Below are 17,642 nucleotides of genomic sequence, written 5' to 3'. Positions count from 1 at the left end.
TTAGATTAGATATATCAAAGTATTAGATGTCCTCATTTCATTATTTCATGTGTGTGGTCTTTAGTCTCAATGTCTAATGGGCTGTGCATTTTTTGTATGATTATACATCTTGCCAGTGTGTTTTAGGAGTGCAACAATTATTATGACTATAGCTGCTTTTTACAGTGTCGATCTAAAACTCACTATCTTCCTTATGCAGTTCGGGCTATTGCTGCCTCATAGTTAGTGTGTTGAGTTCGGTCATATTGTGCATCAATTTTTACTTAAATCTGCTATGTGGGAAGTACATGAATAGATAACGTCAATTATCTGCTGTGCATCACAGTTCACATTTATGATTCTAGTAACTTTGTACAGCGTTATCTAGAACTTGCTCTTTGGCTTTAGTTTAGTATGCAGTTTGGGTGATTACTGCCTCGGAGTCTTTGTGTTCAGCTGGGTTATGTCCAGAGTTTCCTTATTTGAAAAACTCTCATGCACCAATCTTTGGTGTTTGAATATATTGCTTGGGAAGTACATGAGTAGCTAGTGTGAATTCTCTGTTGTGCATCAATAGCGAGATTAAAGTTTGAATAAGCCAACGAAGTTTTGGCTACTTCGGGTCTTTTTCCCTGCAAAGTCGATTGTAATGTTAATGACTTTGACACGCTACCTCAACAAATCATGTGTTAATACAAGTTGGAGCTAGAAAATCTTTTTTTTTGTTGTTTTTTACTCTGAACAGTCTAAGAAGGAATTAGCTCTGCTTGTTTATAGGCAAATGGTTTTCTATTTATTGTAATAAACTGTAAAAATGTAAACCACCACACCCTGTGTCCTGTTTTTCTGCAGTAAACACCATTCTCAAAGACACGGGAGTGGCTACAAAAGCACTGCCCCTGACAAGCATATTTATTTGGCTCTGAAAAGAGCCGTTGTGACTTGGAGAAGCCTCGGGCTTCATGCAGGCGCTCCTTCACTCCAGCCTACGCAGCTTCTTTTTCAGTCCGGGACCGTCCTCCACCACATAAAACCCTTTGCAGAACTTCTTGAAGGAGACGTACTGGCCGCGAGCTATCAGGGCTCTTCGACGCCTCACACGGCCCGTTACCACTTCTGGGAAGAGGGCATGCTTGGCGAAGTAGATAAGCCCTGGCAGCAGTGCTCCATCAACGAACTTCTTGTCGAAGGCGATGGTCTCGACGTGCGTCGAATTGGCAACAGTCGTGTTGTTAGTCCAAAAAACAAAATCGCACCACTGGTGTCCGGTCACTGCCATCTGCCCTTGCACCTGGTAGAAGTAGGCGTGAGTCTTCTTCAGTCGTACCACGCCATCCACAACTTCGCAGCAGAACTTCTTGTCCTTGCATGCCTCCATTGGTGTTAGCCCAATCTTCGAAGCCGGACACTTCACCTCCAAAAGGCCCTCTTCGTTGTCCTTCCTCACGATGCGGTCGGGCGATGCTGCAATGAAGCTGCACTCTGGGTGAATGTGCAGCCCAGTCTCGCGGATCTCGACGGGAGTGTCGAATGCTGCCATGAGTGATGCATAGGCTGAGACTGCGGTACCCTCGTGCGTCCTCCCATAGCGCATGGCCTCACTTGAGGCATCTGGGCTCGGGTACAAAATACCCTTGACCAGGTACTCGGGCTTGACACACTTGATGACAGCAGAGAAGACTGATGCCGTAATCCTGCCCTGCCGCTCTTTGTGCCACCTTGAATTATTGGCTTGACCGATGGTGGACCGGGTCACTTGTTCCCTCTCTTCCTCCGTCAATGTTGGAAGGGACTCCATGTGTTTTGCAACAACGTCCCGGGCATTCTCACTCCACAAATCTTCATCATCTTGGATGGGGAGCACTGGTGCCGCTGGTCCAAGTTGCTGTACACCACTGTACAGAAGCCACTGGAGGCCCGGTGTAGACACACTGAGGGCATCTCGCAGTTGCTGAATCTCCTCAGCCGAAGCAACACCAACATTCTCACAAGGGTCAAAAGAGCGTCGTTTCTTCTGCTTCACCGGCCTGTTGATCAGGTACTTGTGGAACGTGATGTCTGCAAGTGGCACCAGGGGAGCAGGCTTCTTGGCTGCAAAGAGAAATTTTGTCAGTTCAGTTCTAAAATAAGCCACATCTAGGTTTTCCATCTTGTAATCATGTTAATAGCTTATCATCCAAGCTGCTTTATGTAGAAAATGTAGAGTTTCACTTTCATGAAAACGAACACAAAAAGCATTGGCTGTTTGGTTCCACATTTATTCTAGCAATGGAGGTGAGCTTGGCTAAATAATTAAGACAGCTTGGACGTTGGTCTTATTCTCCAATATATTAGGTACGAAGTAATAACATATTTCTGAGCAAAAGATTCCTATGGAGCCTCTTTAAGGGCCGTAGTGTACACACCTTCAGCAGGCACAATCCAGGTGCAGGGTATGTCGGTGCAGCTCGTCGAGCAGGCGTTGCAGCTCTCTTCGGCATAGAGCAGCAGTGCTGCAATATGTTGGCAGGACTGGCTTTTCCTGGAAAATCGAGGCAGTCAACCAAGACCAAATTAGCGGGATTATAGCTGCACGCGTAGCAGCTCTTGGTTGCCTTCGTTGTACACAGGCTGTCGGTGCATGATGGAGACATGCATCTTTTACACTACCTAAGCCAAGGAGCAAGCACTGCGAGCATGAGCGATAAACCACATGAGTTTGCTGCTATACTCTTTTTCACCTTGTGTTGTACCGCAGGAAAGGCTATACGCGCGAGCTCCTTGCTCTATGGCACATCTCGGCGGCACAAGCTCCCGTGCACCGAGGGCAACTGCCAACGCTATGAGCTCGCGCTTCTAGCCGTCGCTGCGATACAACATAAGGTGAAACGGAGCATAGCACGATGGGGTTTGTCTTGGCCAATGTAACTCGCGTGTATTCGATGAAATGAACCTGGGCGAACCGGGTATCGCTTTCCAGGTTTCAAGGAGTGACCGATCTCGCTGCTTACGCGTTGGGGATAGCGTGAGCGGAACGCAATTAGCCTTGCTTATAATAGGTTTGCGCATGACTTTTAACGCATGTATAAGCAAAATATCGCTCACCCAGCAACACAGCTGCAAGTGCCGCCGATGACGCTCCCGGTGCCTCTGGCGAACCACGCCGAGACTGTGTACGGCGCCTTCTTCATTGACGGCAGGCAGACGCCCCGGACGAGACCGATCCGGGAATCGTCCGATGTGTTCCATCGGACGTTCCGGACGTAGCCTTCTTCTTTGAAGGCCCATCCCCGGTGAGCTTGTCGGAGCGAGTCCGTCTTGCGGTGAAGGTACCGCCACACTTCATCTTGCGAGAGGTTGGCGAACGGCGGAGCGTTCTCAGTCCAGCCGTCGGGTGGGAACGGGAACGGGATGCTGCCGTCCTCGGCCATCCTCAACAGTTGCCGAAAGGTAGCCGAGCTACGAATACTAGGCGGAAAAGTGGCGTGCAAGAACAGTGGACCTCGCAACGTGTACAATTCAAGCCTAATGGCGGGCGTGTTTTCATACGAAGAACGCCTCGAACCCAGTTTTCGCTAGTTCGGACGTCTCCCAACAGGTAGCGCCACTTCTGCGGAAAAAGGTGGATTGTTCGTCGTCGCTATCTTCCCCCACTTTTCTCTCTCGCCCTCTTCTTGCCGAGTTTCCCGACGCATCGCATGGGGCTCTATGGAGATGCCACTGGCATCTCCTCTGCCTACCTTTCCCCCTCTCTCTCGCGCCGTGCCGGCTTGTTTGTTTGTTTTGTTTCTTTTTTCTTTCTTTTTTTTTTTTTCGGCACGTAAGTGCGGACTGGGCTTGAACGCTTTTTGGACCGTCATCTGGGCCATTCAGGGGTTGGCATCATGAATGTCAATTTCCACAAACCGTTGACAGTATCTACCGGATTTCGTCATTGCCGGGCATTTTTTTTTTTTTTGAGTCAACTCCAAAAGTGCGCAAGTGTGCAGTGAAGCTGTGCTCTGATATAGTGTGTGCTGGCATGCGATTTTCGTTTGGGTACGTCACCAGTGGCAACGAAAGCCAGATCTGTACTTACAGTCACGTGACAAGACTTTGCACCCCGATCTACCGAAAGCGCTAAGGCGCTGGAAGTTGGTGTTATGGATGAACTGTGATGTTGATGCGAATTTTTTGGTTGTGCGCGGGTGAGCATGGGTTACAAAATACAAAGAGAAATTGACGAACCTTAAAACAATCTCGGGTGGTCGCGGAGCAGTATGGATGCTCCTAGGAAAGGATGCAGGCCTGAGGTCACCTGTAGAGGGGATAGTGTAGCGGCGCCCCTGAGGCGCGTGCCAGGGCCCAGGACCCATGGAAGACGACAACGCGCGTGCGAAATGCAAGGATGGCACAATTCGATCCGTTCTAGACGCGATGGGCTTCGCATATTAAACCCGTAACAATATTCTAAACAAGACCAAAATTATAACAAGCATATCTAAAAGGAATGCTATTCCCAACGTGCTTTCATATTATTTTTTTTCTTCCGTGTACATTGAGTTTTGTAAATGCCCTCTTTAGCATCATCGATGTGCAATTAATAGCATTTTGAAATACGCAAATTAATGTATAAATAATTAAACTTCTCAACCTCTCAAATAATAAGTTTTGTTTGCGGCTCTTGAGCACTGTCACCTTGACCACAGTGATTCTGCGGCTGGAGATTGAGCTGGAAAATCTAAAAACGTCGAACAAAACGTGAGTGGTCGACGTTGCCAGCACGTCTTGTATGACGTTTACGACATTTAGGTGTGAACGCGACGTCGCTGAAGCGTCATTGACGGGGCAATAATGTAACGTCACCCTGGACTTTATTTTAACTTTGAAGACACGTGAGTATTCGACGTTGCTAAAACGTCTTGTCTTGACGTCGTGGCGACGATGACGACGTTAAAGTTAAAACGTGACGTCGCCAGCACGTCACGGACAGGACGATAGTGGGACGTCATTTATGAACTTCAGTTCAACGTCAAAGAAACGTGAGCGTTGGACGTTGTGAGAACGTCGTGCATCGACGTCGTGGGAACGTTGACGACGTCCGAGTTGAAATACAACGTCGTCACAACGTCACTGATTGGACTCTAATGGAACGTTGTATATGGACGTCACCTCAACATCGAAAAAACGTGATTGAAGTCATGCGGGACGTCACGGACGTCCAGGACTTTTTCTCGACGTTTCCACGACGTTTTGTGCTGCCTGGGATACGCCCGTGCTACCCAGCAGAAGGGGAACGGCGACAGAACGGCAGTGTTGTAGGCGTTACCGAAAAAAAGTAACGAAATACGTTACTCGTTACTTGCAAATAAAGGGTACGCGTTACTGAGCTACGTTACCTAAAAATAAAACGAACGCGTTACCGCTACCGATAAAAAGTAACGCACGTTACTTCTGATTCTGCGTTACTTTTTTAAATCATGATTTAACATATCTTAGGGTTTTGACGATACAGGTAATATATCAAGTAACATTATGTTCATGCAGAAACTGAACAGAATTACTTTATCTCTTTTTACGGTTTCACCTAAATACTTACGAGAAAAAACGCACAGAAAATCATGGCTTGACGCCTAAAACACGCAAAAAATTGAAGTGTAATTTCTTTAAGACTTAGGAAGTAGTAACGAGTAACGTAACTACGTTACTTGAAATAGTAACACAAGTAGATTACCCGTTACTGTGTCGAAAACGTAACGACTGGGTTACTACGTTACTGAAAAAAGTAACGCGTTACCAACAACGCCGTTACTTGTAACCTGTTACCGCCAAGACTGCAGAACGGACAAAGCGTTACTGCTTGTCATGCCTTGTGGTCATGAGGACAGGGGACTGCAGAACGGACAAAGCGTTACTGCTTGTCATGCCTTGTGGTCATGAGGACAGGGGAAATGTCATACCTTGACTTGAAGACGCTGTGTATATTTAATCAATTAATGAATACACACACTTCCGCGGACCCACAGGCTGCTGATCCCGCCGGCAGTGCGGAAACCAACTCGAAGTAATCGTAGACCTCGAGAGACATGTACGCCTGCACCGTGTCGGGCGTGAACTGGCTTGGCGAAAAAACTAAATAAACGACGACGCGAGCCATCGACGTCGGTGGCAGCAACTTTGCGTCGGAAGTCCAGCAGGTCTTGTTTATACGGCGTACGGATCCTCGTAGTCAACGCCGTCCACGCACAGTTTGTTTCGATACCGCTGCCGTTCAGGCTCGGGCAACGAGCTCAAATAGTCGGGCATAGCATACGACATACGTTGTGAGGAAATACGACGCACAAATAAAGATACAAGCGTCGCTACAACGTCAACAACGAGCGCACGCCATAGAGCGCAATGGCGAAAACACGGAGAGCCGGGCTGCTTTTGCCCACATAGCTACCGCGCATGCGCGGCCTTCCGGCCGTGTTGGTAAACAGAGCCGCTCCGCGTGTCGGTCTATAACAGCTGTTAGTATATGACTGTAGCGCCTCAACCACAAACGACTCCACTAGATTGTCGAACCGTTCTTGAGAAACGGGAACTTGATGCATACGGTCGATATTCATATCCTTCAGCAAGGGGTGGTCGGTACAACAGGTTGTAGTGTCGGGACAATAGGTTGTAGTCTCGGAAGATAAGGTAGCGTCTCCGTTAGCAGACGCAAGTGTTGCCACCACTCTGTGAGGGCCGTCTAGCAACATTAAGGGATTCTACTCTGGAGCCACCGCTGCCTCTTCAGTCTTGCTGTCTTGTTGTTCAGGACTGGAGCTATGAACCGGCAGAAGTAGACACCTAAGGTTGTTCCTCAGCTAGAAAACACTACAATTTATTAATCTTATACATGATGTGTCTCTTTAACAATCGACCAAGGCAGTAAGTACAGAATGACGAAAGAAAGAAGATTCACAAAACAGACATCGAAATCTAAACAACTTCTAAGAAGAAGAGCTGGGACGACTGACACCCGAAGATGCAAATGCAGCTGTACTGCGTTCACCCTCATTAATCTGAGACCTAATGGGTCGCATCTTCATACGCCTGAGCCCCAAACCAAGTTTTAATACTCATTGTGTTTTCGGAATACGGCGTGTCAAATTCACGAGAACAGAATTTCAATCACAGCATAGTATAGCAGGGGTTGAAGTGGACGATACATCTCGTGTACTGATTCTCTAAATTGGCTCTGAATATTACCTGGTTGGGGTGATATGTGCATACTCATCTCATTCAAATGTAAATCTTAATTGTATTCTTTCATTCCTCATTTGCGATGCTTGCTTTGTTTTTGTTCTGATTTTTTAATTTCGCACCCAGTTTCAGTTTGCTGAATATATGTAGTTAAAGGTATAAACAAGTATTGTCGCTTTCCGTTCCTTCATGTTTATTAACCGTCGTCTTTCTAAACCTTGCAGATCGAATTCGGCAGGAACTTGGACGCAGATGTGAACGACACTTCGCAGCTTTGGAAAGGTGGCCTGTCACCAGCCGAGTCCCCCTTCGGTGGTGCAACGTCTTTGTGCTACATTTTTTCTTTACACGTATGCGACAGAGTCAGATCTAATGAAATGGCTACAGTTGAGCCTGCTGCGTGTAAACTTTCCATTGTCTGCCTTACCTCACTTTGCCTATTTACCGCCCTCACCCCCCCCCCCCCCCCCCCACCGGGGCCCCTCCCACCCCTTTCAAAGCCTTTCATACATTTATTGATTGAAACTGCATAATCCCTCAAAGTATGCCTTAATGCGGACAAACTAAATAGTGTGTCTTACTTTTGGTTTATTATGTAGAATTTCTGAAAGTGGTGTCTTATTTCTAAAACGGTGAAACAACGTGCACTCTCTGCGTGTTTGCTTTATTGTTTGCTCAAGTAAAGGCAGGTATACTAATTTCTTATTGTCATGCTTACAACCGCAGATGCTTAAAACACTGGCGACTACTTATGACCTGCAGCGCAGCGGCCGGTCATCAGCAGTCACAAGATGGTTCACAAGCTCCTCCGGTCGTAAGCAGTGACAAGTGTGTCCACTGCCAAAATTCGTTCCTTTATGACAGTACTCTCATATTGGGTCTTAAGAAAAATATCTGCAGATCTGTTCAAAGCACACACGTATGGGTGCTTTGAACACGTCAGCAGACAGTTTTGGTAGGCCCAATGTGAGATGACACGAGAAAGAAACGCTCCTGAGATGGTATGTGCAGACTGCTTTCTGCTTGCTGTACGAGCAGTCTTACCGGGACTTTACGGAGCGAGTCAAGAAAACGTCGGAAGATGATTAGTCTGCTAACGTAAGTGAACAATAGAATTCGTCTGCTACGAAGCGGCATTCGCAGACAAAAATAGAACAAGAAAATACTTTCACGTATACTGTTAACGGACCGGAATAAAGGCAGCCGTCTGCTAAAAGCCGAGTGCCGCGAGGAAGTGATACGGGACGCAAGCTGAAACTGAAATGGTCTGCTATACTTCCCGCTCGATGGGATCGACAACATGCGCTCCCTCTGCACATTTCCAGCTCTCCTGCCCTATTTAGGTCAAGTTCTCCTATGTATGCAGCACTCGGGACAAATACTTTAAATACCTCGAGAACCCTGTCATCATCCGTGTGTTAGTGAGAAGCTGTCACCAAAAGGACTCGCGAACAGACTAGAGATTATCTAGTTGCATGACTTCGCCCTTGTCGATAACTCTCGCAGAGCAAAACGCTGAGGTGTCATGTCCAATCAGTAACCGAGAATGCTATCGCTCTCACCAGGTACCAAAACCGACCCCTAAAGCTGGTTTTGAAAAGTTGGGGGAACAGGGCTGAACAAAATCAGTAATCAGAGCCATCTTCCACCCTGAACCATGCCCTCAGGGTCCGGGAAGACTTTACAGAGGAGGTGGGTAGAAGTTGTTAAAAATGCATAAACAAAACTACGAACGAACTAACGAGGGATTTGAAATGTGTAAAGCTATGGCGGTCTCGAAGATAAGACGTCTTCAAAGGGAAGCTGAAGCGGTTTCGTAATTGAGGAAACACTTAAATTGTCTTAATTTGCCCTCCAGGAAGCCCAATGTTTAAATTATTTTTCAATTTCATGCACGAAGGCAGCAGAAAATAATTCTGAAAGTACCGCTGAAGCCCCTCCTTCCCGGAGCGTGCCATCATAAAAGGAGCTTCCGGAATCTCCGCTCTCGCGCATCTTCAGTGCCTATCGAAGTTATGCACGCGACGCTTGCTATTTTCAAAAAGGGGAAAAAAAAGACGTCATGATTGCTGCCAGTGCGGGGGAGTGGCAAGCCTGCGATTGCTCACGAGTGACACGCGCATGGCGGCCGAAAGATCCTTTTATGACGTAACGACTGGTCAAAGGTCTTTCGTGTGTTCTCGCATTTAGTTACATCTTCGGGGAAAACAAACCGAATCTTCAGAATTACGGGATCAAACAACGCAGAAATCAAGCTCTATCTTGGTTTTCGGAAGAAGCGTTTCACCTTCTCTTAAGATCAAGAGGAGAAAGCCACTCAAACTTGTCTTGAGTTGGAAGAAACAAAAAGGAGAAAACAAACATTTGCGTTGCAATAAGGACTGTAAACTTTGTACTGGTGTTGAATGGTGATGAATTTATGATGAAGGTCCCCTAACCAAATTATAGCGTTTTATAATTACTTCTGGATGATCTAAAATGCTTTTTACCAATGCGGTTCCATGGGGAACTCGTGAACGTGAACCAAGTATCTCAGCTAAAACTCGTTCTGCCTAAGTGGGCCCCGCTTATGTTAGTTTTTGGCAACATGCAAGGCTGACTGATTAATCTACACTGCATATCATTTTATAAATGGTGGCTTTAGTTGCGTGGATGCGGCGCAGACGGAACCAGAAAACATTTTCCTCCTCGTTAGCGGTTTCACGCTGCATATATAATGAAACATATCTCGTGGAAATAGAAATGGTCACTGTTATTTGGCCAAAACATTCACACTTGGAAATGGAATAATCACATAGGACTTATTTTTTTCGCGTCCTTCAGATTGAAATGTCTCGCAGGTACCCTCCTACTGATAAATGGTGTTATTATCCATGCCCTGTTTAATCTCGAAAGTGGCCTTTAGTTTTTTACCTGATTAAACTGAACCGCAAATGCGCATTTTCTCATTTGTTGCCTTCTTTTTTCTCGTCTCTGCGTCGTAATTCGTAATCATTTACTGCGCAGTTTAATCAAGTAATGAATAGCCAACTGGACCAATTCCAGGCACTGGTATCCTTCAGTTTTAGTTGCACTCATCCAATGTGATATTTGAGGGCAGGTAAAGTAACTTTGTGTTGGCGACTGTTCATTAACCCTCATCCTTCTAAACTTTGCAGGCCGAACTATCCGGAAATCCTCTTAAAGCAAGCGTGAGCGATCCTACGCTGCCTGGGAAAGAGTGCCAGCCACCAGCCAGACCAACCTACGGCAGTGCCAGAACCTTGGGCTACATTTTTCCCCAGATAAATGGGACCGAATAGTCGGATAAAATAGGGAGTGGCCTCAGCTCAGCCAACTACATGCAACATTTCCATTCCCTCCCTAACTTTGTTCGCCGACACACCATGTCCATTTTGTTCACGTGTAATTCTCAAAACCTGTGGCGGCTATATACTGTGCAGTTGTTGGTTTTGTGGCATGCCTGCCTTTTTTCAGCACTACAGAGCAGGAGCGATGTAACTAAACCACGCTCTGTGATCGCACCCAGTTGTGTCTTTCATGATTTATGTAGATCTGTATCGAAGTAATCTTTTACCGTATGTTTAAAGGTGAAGTAAAACCTTCGAAGCACGTATTAATAGAGAAGGATCGCTTTTATGTTTCATTCACGTGCATTTTTACAGTCGATGTTTTCGGTGTATTCAGTATCAAGTTATGGTGCGGGTGTTTGATCGTGATATTATTATTTTACTTTTTGAATTACACCGCAATATCAATGTAAACCCCTGACTTTCATTACTTCATCAGCATGATGTGTTTATGTTTGCTTGTTCCTTAAGTTTCGTTGTGATTGAGCTTCTGTATTGGTATAGTATAAAAAAATGAACAAAACAAAATTTGATCTTCAGTCCTAACCGAACTTGCCCACGCAGCATTCGACTCCGAATGGCAGAGAACGGACTGCGAGGACAAGGGGGCGGAGCTCTCCTTCCAAGGAGCCGAATTGCAGAGAGAACCATTGAAGATGGACCAGGAGGGGAGGACGGACGGCGGTGCGACTTCTGCCGCCAATCTTATGGTGCCCACGGAACTAACAAATACAGGTAGGAGAAGAAGCACACGGGAAAACAGTCATACAGCCTCGTACCCTCTTAGCACACCCTCACAGATTCATGAACGGTCCCACACGGATAGAAAACCTTTTTGTAGGCTCGGTTTTTTAGAAGGTGGAAAACGTAAGGAGTCTGATGTGGTACACAAAGTTTTTCCCACGTGGAAACTTCATTAAGTTTTAATTAGCGGTCTGCTCCAAACCGAGAAAATATACCGCATACATAGTATTTGATATCAGAGAAATGTACCATGCTGAGTTGTTTATTTATATTACAAAATTGTATTTTTTCCTTCAGTTCCGGTTGATCGAGTAGATTTCACAAATGCTATAAATAATTTTCGACGCATGAAATAACCCAAAATATTTTAGGGTCTTCCAAATGATTGAAGCTTTGGAACAGGGGTGGCCAAGCTGCGGCTCTTCGCGTGTTAAAGTGCGGCTCGCGGCTCCACCCCCCCCCCCCCCCCCCCCCTCCTCAAAAAGTGAAATGGACCGCGTTTTAAATCGAAAGACAGGTTGCAGTTTGGTAGCCTTGTGCTACTGCTACCTTACTTACAGTCGGACTGCTTTTGACTCGGATACATTGAAAGTTGCTCGAGTTTCGTTTACTGCACTGGACAAATTTTGCCTAGAAACGTTATCCGAAGGCCAATATTTTTCTATTTGGATACTTTAATTTTCCGAACATTGATTGGGGACGGGTGCTTACGACGGGCCCAAACGAGGCCGGACAATTTCTTGATATGTGCCTAAACTATAACTTCACCCAAGTTATTGATCAGCCTACTCGAGGTGGAAACATCCTTGACCTAGTACTGAAAACCTGTCCTGACCTTGTAAAATCTGTTAATTATGTCAAAGGTCTCAGTGACCACAACTTGTTGCACATTGAATTGTCCTTTCCTGCTATACTAAAAACCCAAACTCGAAGACAATACGTTGCTACAAGAGAGCAAATTATGTAGCTATTAACGAAAATTTGGACTCCTTCTTTGAGACCTATGCTAGTAACTTTTTCTCTAGGTCTATCGAACAGAACTGGCAATTATTTAAAAGTAAATTGAATAACCTTGTTGGTGCGTTTGTGCCGCTTGTACGAATATGTGTTGATAGTGGTAACCCATGGTACAATAAGTCATTTAAAGCACTGAGCAATAGGAAAAAACGCCTCTTTGCTAACGCAAAACGGAAAAACACAGATTCTGCATGGGATGCCTATAATGTTTGTTTGAAAACATATAAAAGTGCTCTTCGCTCATCAAAAAATTTTTTTTTCTATGAGGACCTTTCATCAATATTACGAGATAACCCCAAAAAGTTCTGGAAAATCATATCCCCCCAAAACAATGATCGGTCTGTCCACCTGATGGATGAAAATGGAAGTCCTGTCTCTGAAACTGACGTTTCGAGTACACTGAATGAGTATTTTTCGTCTGTTTTTACTGTTGAAACCGAAAACAACTTTCCCCTGTTAAGTAGTTTGGATTTAGAGCCCATGACACCTATTGAGGTTTCCACCGCTGGAATTTCAAAGCTGATCGAAAGACTTAAACCCACTTCTTCTTGTGGGCCAGATAATATCTACTCAAAAATATTTGCTAACACAAAATTTATTTCAAGCGCGTACCTCCACTTACTATTTGCGCAATCATTGTCCCAATCACGTCTTCCGGCAGATTGGAAATTAGGCAGAGTTGTTCCCCCCGTTTTAAAGCTGGCATTCGCTCCTTGGTTTCGAACTATCGCCCGATATCATTAACCTGCATAGCATCAAAACTCCTAGAACATGTTTTATTCTCGCACATTGCGTCGCATCTGAAATGTAACAATATATTTTATAATCATCAACATGGATTTAGGAAAGGGTACTCCTGTGAGACACAACTTCTGGAATTCACCCATGATCTTCATATTAACCTTCAAGCGCGTATCCAGACTGATGCCGTATTTCTGGATTTTGCAAAAGCATTTGATAGAGTTCCTCACAATCGTCTCATCGCCCTATCTCATGCCTTAATATTGACCCACTAATTCTGTCTTGGATTCGAGAATTCCTTTCTTCACGCTTCCATTTTACATCCGTTAACAATCATGAATCTAATACGAAACCAGTGACATCAGGAGTTCCCTAGGGCTCAGTGATTGGACCTTTGCTTTTTTTTAATATTTATTAATGATCTCCCTGTATCTGTCGTTTCCACCATTCGGCTGTTTTCCGACGACTGTGTACTTTACCATACAATTGTTAATCAGAATGACCACTATGTGCTACAAAGCGATTTAAACAAAGTTAGCACATGGTGTAGTAACTGGCTTACGTCACTGAATAAATCAAAATGTAAATTAACTCGCTTTACTCGTAAACATTCATTATCAGTATTTTTATACTCAATAGGAAACGATCCGATTGAGGCTGTAGATTCCTATAAATACCTCGGTGTAACAATGACAGCTAATCTTACCTGGTCTGACCACATTGAAAACATCACAGCTAAAGCATCCCGAACTCTGGGTTACATTAGACGCAACCTGAAAGCCCCTCCATCTCATATAAAGAAAATGGCATATAACGCATACGTAAGGTCAAAACAAGAATATGCGGCATCAGTTTGGAGCCCTCATCAGATCTACCTTATTAACAATCTGGAATCAGTTCAGAACCGGGCAGCAAGATTTATCTTGTACGACTATGACCGCACCACCAGCGTATCTGCTCTAAAAACTCAACTGAACCTCCCACCATTACAAGACCGCCGTAAAATTGCACGCCCTTCAGGTCTTCACAAAATTTACTATTATCATCCTACGCTTCGCGACGCCCTACTGCGTTCTCCCCTCCGATCATCGACCCAACACGGAAATTATAGAACAATCGCCAGCTTATCTGGTAGTATGAACGCATTCAACCACTCTTTCTTTCCCCAGACGATTGTCGACTGGAACAACCTGCCTGATGCCATTGTAACAATTGCAAACTCTGATGCATTCAAAACAGAATTATCGAGATTATTTGATTAAACAACAAATGTGTTTATTGTGCCTGTTTTTTTTTTTCTTTTTTTTGTTGTTTTTTTTTGTGTGCTTTTATGTGAACTCGTGTTAATGTGTGTATATTTATTGTACCATGTTTGTGTAACTATTGTATAAAATTATCCATGCAGCCCCCCTTATGTAATGCTCTAACAAGGGCCTTTATGGGTATATGAATAAATAAATAAATGAATAAATATAATTGGATAATTAGGGAATTCCGAGTTGTTAAAATATTAAATAATAGTTTTAAAGGCATGGTTTCCATTATAGTTTTGCTCGGCATCATCGTGAACTATTTAATACACTCACGTTACAATGAGGCATTTGAAATTATGCCTTTAAGATTAATAATTAGCAATTTATTCAGTCAAAATTACTTACCCAAATAGATTGAACGCTAAAAATGTTTCTTTGATGGCAGTGCAAAGGGCCAAAGCTGGCAAGGTGGTGGAAGCTACGAGCCCGTTGGACCACTCAAACGTCGATCTTTCGCCGCATGCCCACTCTGCCAGCCATATCCACGCAGAGGGCGTCGCCAGGCGATGAAATGGAGGTCTGGTCCGGCAAACGTGTAGCTCGCACCGCTCTGTCAGCTTCAAGGGGCCTTGCAACGATATTGAGGGCTTTCTGGCACCTGTGGGGCCCAAGCACTGGTGTGCCCGTTTCTGAGCTTCTGCTGCGCAAGATTTCGCTCCACGCTTCGAGCAGAGACCCGTAAGTTCAATGATGCACTGCAGCTGTACTCTGTGCACCTTCATTAATCGGAGACCTCATTGGTCCCATCTTGATACGCCTCAGCCCCTAACTAAGTTTTTATACTCATCCCGTTTGCGGAATAAAACGTGTCAAATTCACGTGAACAGGCTTTCAATCACAGCATAACATAGCAGGGGTTGAAATGGACGGTAAATCTCGTTTACCGACACGCTGGGAAGTCTCTTAACATGACCTGTTTGGGGTGATCAGTGCAAAATCAGCTTAATTGTACTCTTTTATGCCTCATTTCACATACCTGTTTCCGAATTTTGCACCCAGTTTCAGTATGGCTGAATATGAGTAGTGAAGGGTACAAACAAGTATTGTAGCCTTCCGTTCTTTACTGTTTATTAATCGTTGTCTTTCTAAGCCTTGCAGGTCAAACAACGCAGGAATTTCGACGCAGATGAGAACGACACTTCGCTGCTTTGCAAAGGTGGCCTGTCACCAGCCGAGTCCCCCTTCGGCGGTGCAAGGCCTTTGTGCTACATTTTGTCTTTACACAAATGCGACAGAGCCAGATCAAAGGAGATGGCTACAGTTCACCCTGCTGCGCGCGAGCTTTCCATTGTCTGTCTTACCTTACTTTGCCGACCAACCGCCCTCGTCTTTTTCAAAGCCTATAGCGGAGGTTTTCATCTACTTGTTTATTTATACTGTATAATCTGTCTAAGTATGTCTTAATGCGGAAAAAATGAATAGTGTCTTACTTTTGTTTTATTATGTCAAAATATCTGGAGGTGGTGTCTTATTTCTAAAACTGTCAAACAATGTGTGCCATGTGCGCGTTCTGTTTCTTGTTTGCGGAATTAACGGCAGATCTACACATTTCTTACTGCCATGCTTACAAACCACAGGTGCTTAAAACATTGGCGACTACATATCACCGGCAGAGAAGCGGCCGGCCATCGGCAGTCAGAAGATGGTGGTTCACAAGCCCCTCCGGTCGTAAGCAGTTGCAAGTGTGTCAACTGCCAAAATTGGTTCCTTTATCTCAGTAAACTCATATTGGGCCCACCAAAACTATCCGCAGACGTGTTAGAAGCGCACATATACGAGTGCTTCGAACACGTTCACAAACAGTTTTCATAGGCCCAATGTGAGAAGACACGAGAAAGAAACGCGCCTCAGACGGTGTTTGCACGCTGCCTTTTGATTGGTGTACGAGCATTGTTACCGAGACTTTCCGAAGCGAGTCAAGAAAACGTCAGCAGATGATTAGTCTGCTAACGTAAATAAACAATAGAATTCGTCTGCTACGAAGCGTCATTCGCAGACAGAAATGATTAACGGACCGGAATAAAGGCAGCCGTCCGCTAAAAGCCTAGTGCCGCGACGAAGTGATACGGGACGCCAGCTGAAACTATAAGGCTCCGCCATACTTCCCGTTTGATGCAATCGACAACGAGGGCTCCCTCTGAAAATATCGAGCTCTGCTGCCGTACAGAGCTCGAATTCTCCTATGCATGTAGTACACTCGGGACAAATATTACCGCGTGACTCCTGTCACCATCCCTGTGTTAGTGAGTAGTTCTCACCAAAAGGGCTCGGAAACCAACTAAAGATATATCATTGGTCGATAACTCTCGCCGAGTAAAACGCTGGCACGTCACCTTCAATCAGTACCCGAGGATGCTATCGCTCTCACCATGGACCAAACACCGACCGTAAAAACTGGTTTTGAAAAGGACGTTATCTTGCAGCCTAGCTGGTAAAACGCACACAGATATGACCGCCAGTGAATACTCCCTATAGGGAATATTCACTGGCGGCCATAGCTGTGTGCACGACTGCTGAGCGCGTGCTGACGGCGAGCTTCCACAGTTCTTTTGCAACGTGCATTCCGCACCATCAAGAGTGCCGGTCTTAGCAGCCTATTGATGTGAACTCGTTCTGAGCAAGCGCTCTAAACAGCACCCACAAATGTGGCGTCCAGTGAATACTCCCTATTATGACATAACGACTAGTCGGAGGCTTTGCATGTTTTCTCGCGTTTGGTTACATTTTCGGACAAAACGAACGCAATATTCAGATTTACTGAATAAAACTACGCTGAAGTTAACCTCTATCTCATTTCTTGAAATAAATGCTTCCGCTTCCCATTAATGGGGACGAAGGAGAGGGAAATGCCACTCTAAGCTAGTCCTGAGTCAGAAGAAATAACAAAAAAGATATTTGTCTCGGAAAAGGGACTGTGAACTTTTTACCGTTGATGACTGGTAATCAATTTATACTGGTGATCAATTTACCAAATTATAACATTTTTTAATCAACTTCTGGGTGATCTAAAGAGCTCTTTAGCAATGCGAGTCTCTGAGGAACTTGTGAACGTGAACCAAGTATCTCAGCTAAAACCCATGTTTTCTAAGTGAGCCCAGCTGATGTTAGTTTTTGGCAAAACACGAGAATGACTGTTTGATCTACACTGCATATTATTTTATAAATGATAGCACTAGTCGCGTGGATGCAGCACTGCCGCAACCGGCTAATATTTTTCTTCCCCCTAGCTTTTAAACGTTGCATATATAAGGAAACATCTCTCGTTGAAATAAAAAATTGTCATTAGTATTTGGCTAAAAGACACACA

The 17,642-nt window shown here is 44.9% G+C and overlaps 1 protein-coding gene across 1 annotated transcript; it reads right to left on the bottom strand.

The window, feature by feature from the left end:
* Positions 1 to 805: 805 nt before the first annotated feature.
* LOC115319555 lies at positions 806 to 3,539 on the bottom strand. The gene is made up of 3 exons (XM_029979602.3): positions 3,064 to 3,539; positions 2,385 to 2,500; positions 806 to 2,070 (listed from the first exon to the last, which is right to left on the bottom strand). The coding sequence occupies exons 1-3, from the start codon at positions 3,387 to 3,389 to the stop codon at positions 956 to 958; spliced, it is 1,557 nt and encodes a 518-aa protein (XP_029835462.2). The 5' UTR covers positions 3,390 to 3,539; the 3' UTR covers positions 806 to 955.
* Positions 3,540 to 17,642: the final 14,103 nt, after the last annotated feature.

This window comes from Ixodes scapularis, unplaced genomic scaffold (genome assembly GCF_016920785.2).
Source record: "Ixodes scapularis isolate PalLabHiFi unplaced genomic scaffold, ASM1692078v2 PGA_scaffold0__279_contigs__length_252992795, whole genome shotgun sequence".
Taxonomy (NCBI): domain Eukaryota; kingdom Metazoa; phylum Arthropoda; class Arachnida; order Ixodida; family Ixodidae; genus Ixodes; species Ixodes scapularis.
Note: the sequence above shows the minus strand (reverse complement) of the source record. Positions and strands in the feature narration are given on the sequence as shown.

Excerpts from the sequence above, each read along its gene's own strand:
- LOC115319555 (XM_029979602.3), bottom strand. The coding sequence starts at position 3,389 with ATGGCCGAGGACGGCAGCATCCCGTTCCCGTTCCCACCCGACGGCTGG. Across the intron at positions 2,501-3,063 it reads ACTTGCAGCTGTGTTGCTGG|GAAAAGCCAGTCCTGCCAAC; the intron begins GTGAGCGATATT and ends TCGATTTTCCAG. Across the intron at positions 2,071-2,384 it reads CTGGATTGTGCCTGCTGAAG|CCAAGAAGCCTGCTCCCCTG; the intron begins GTGTGTACACTA and ends TTCTCTTTGCAG.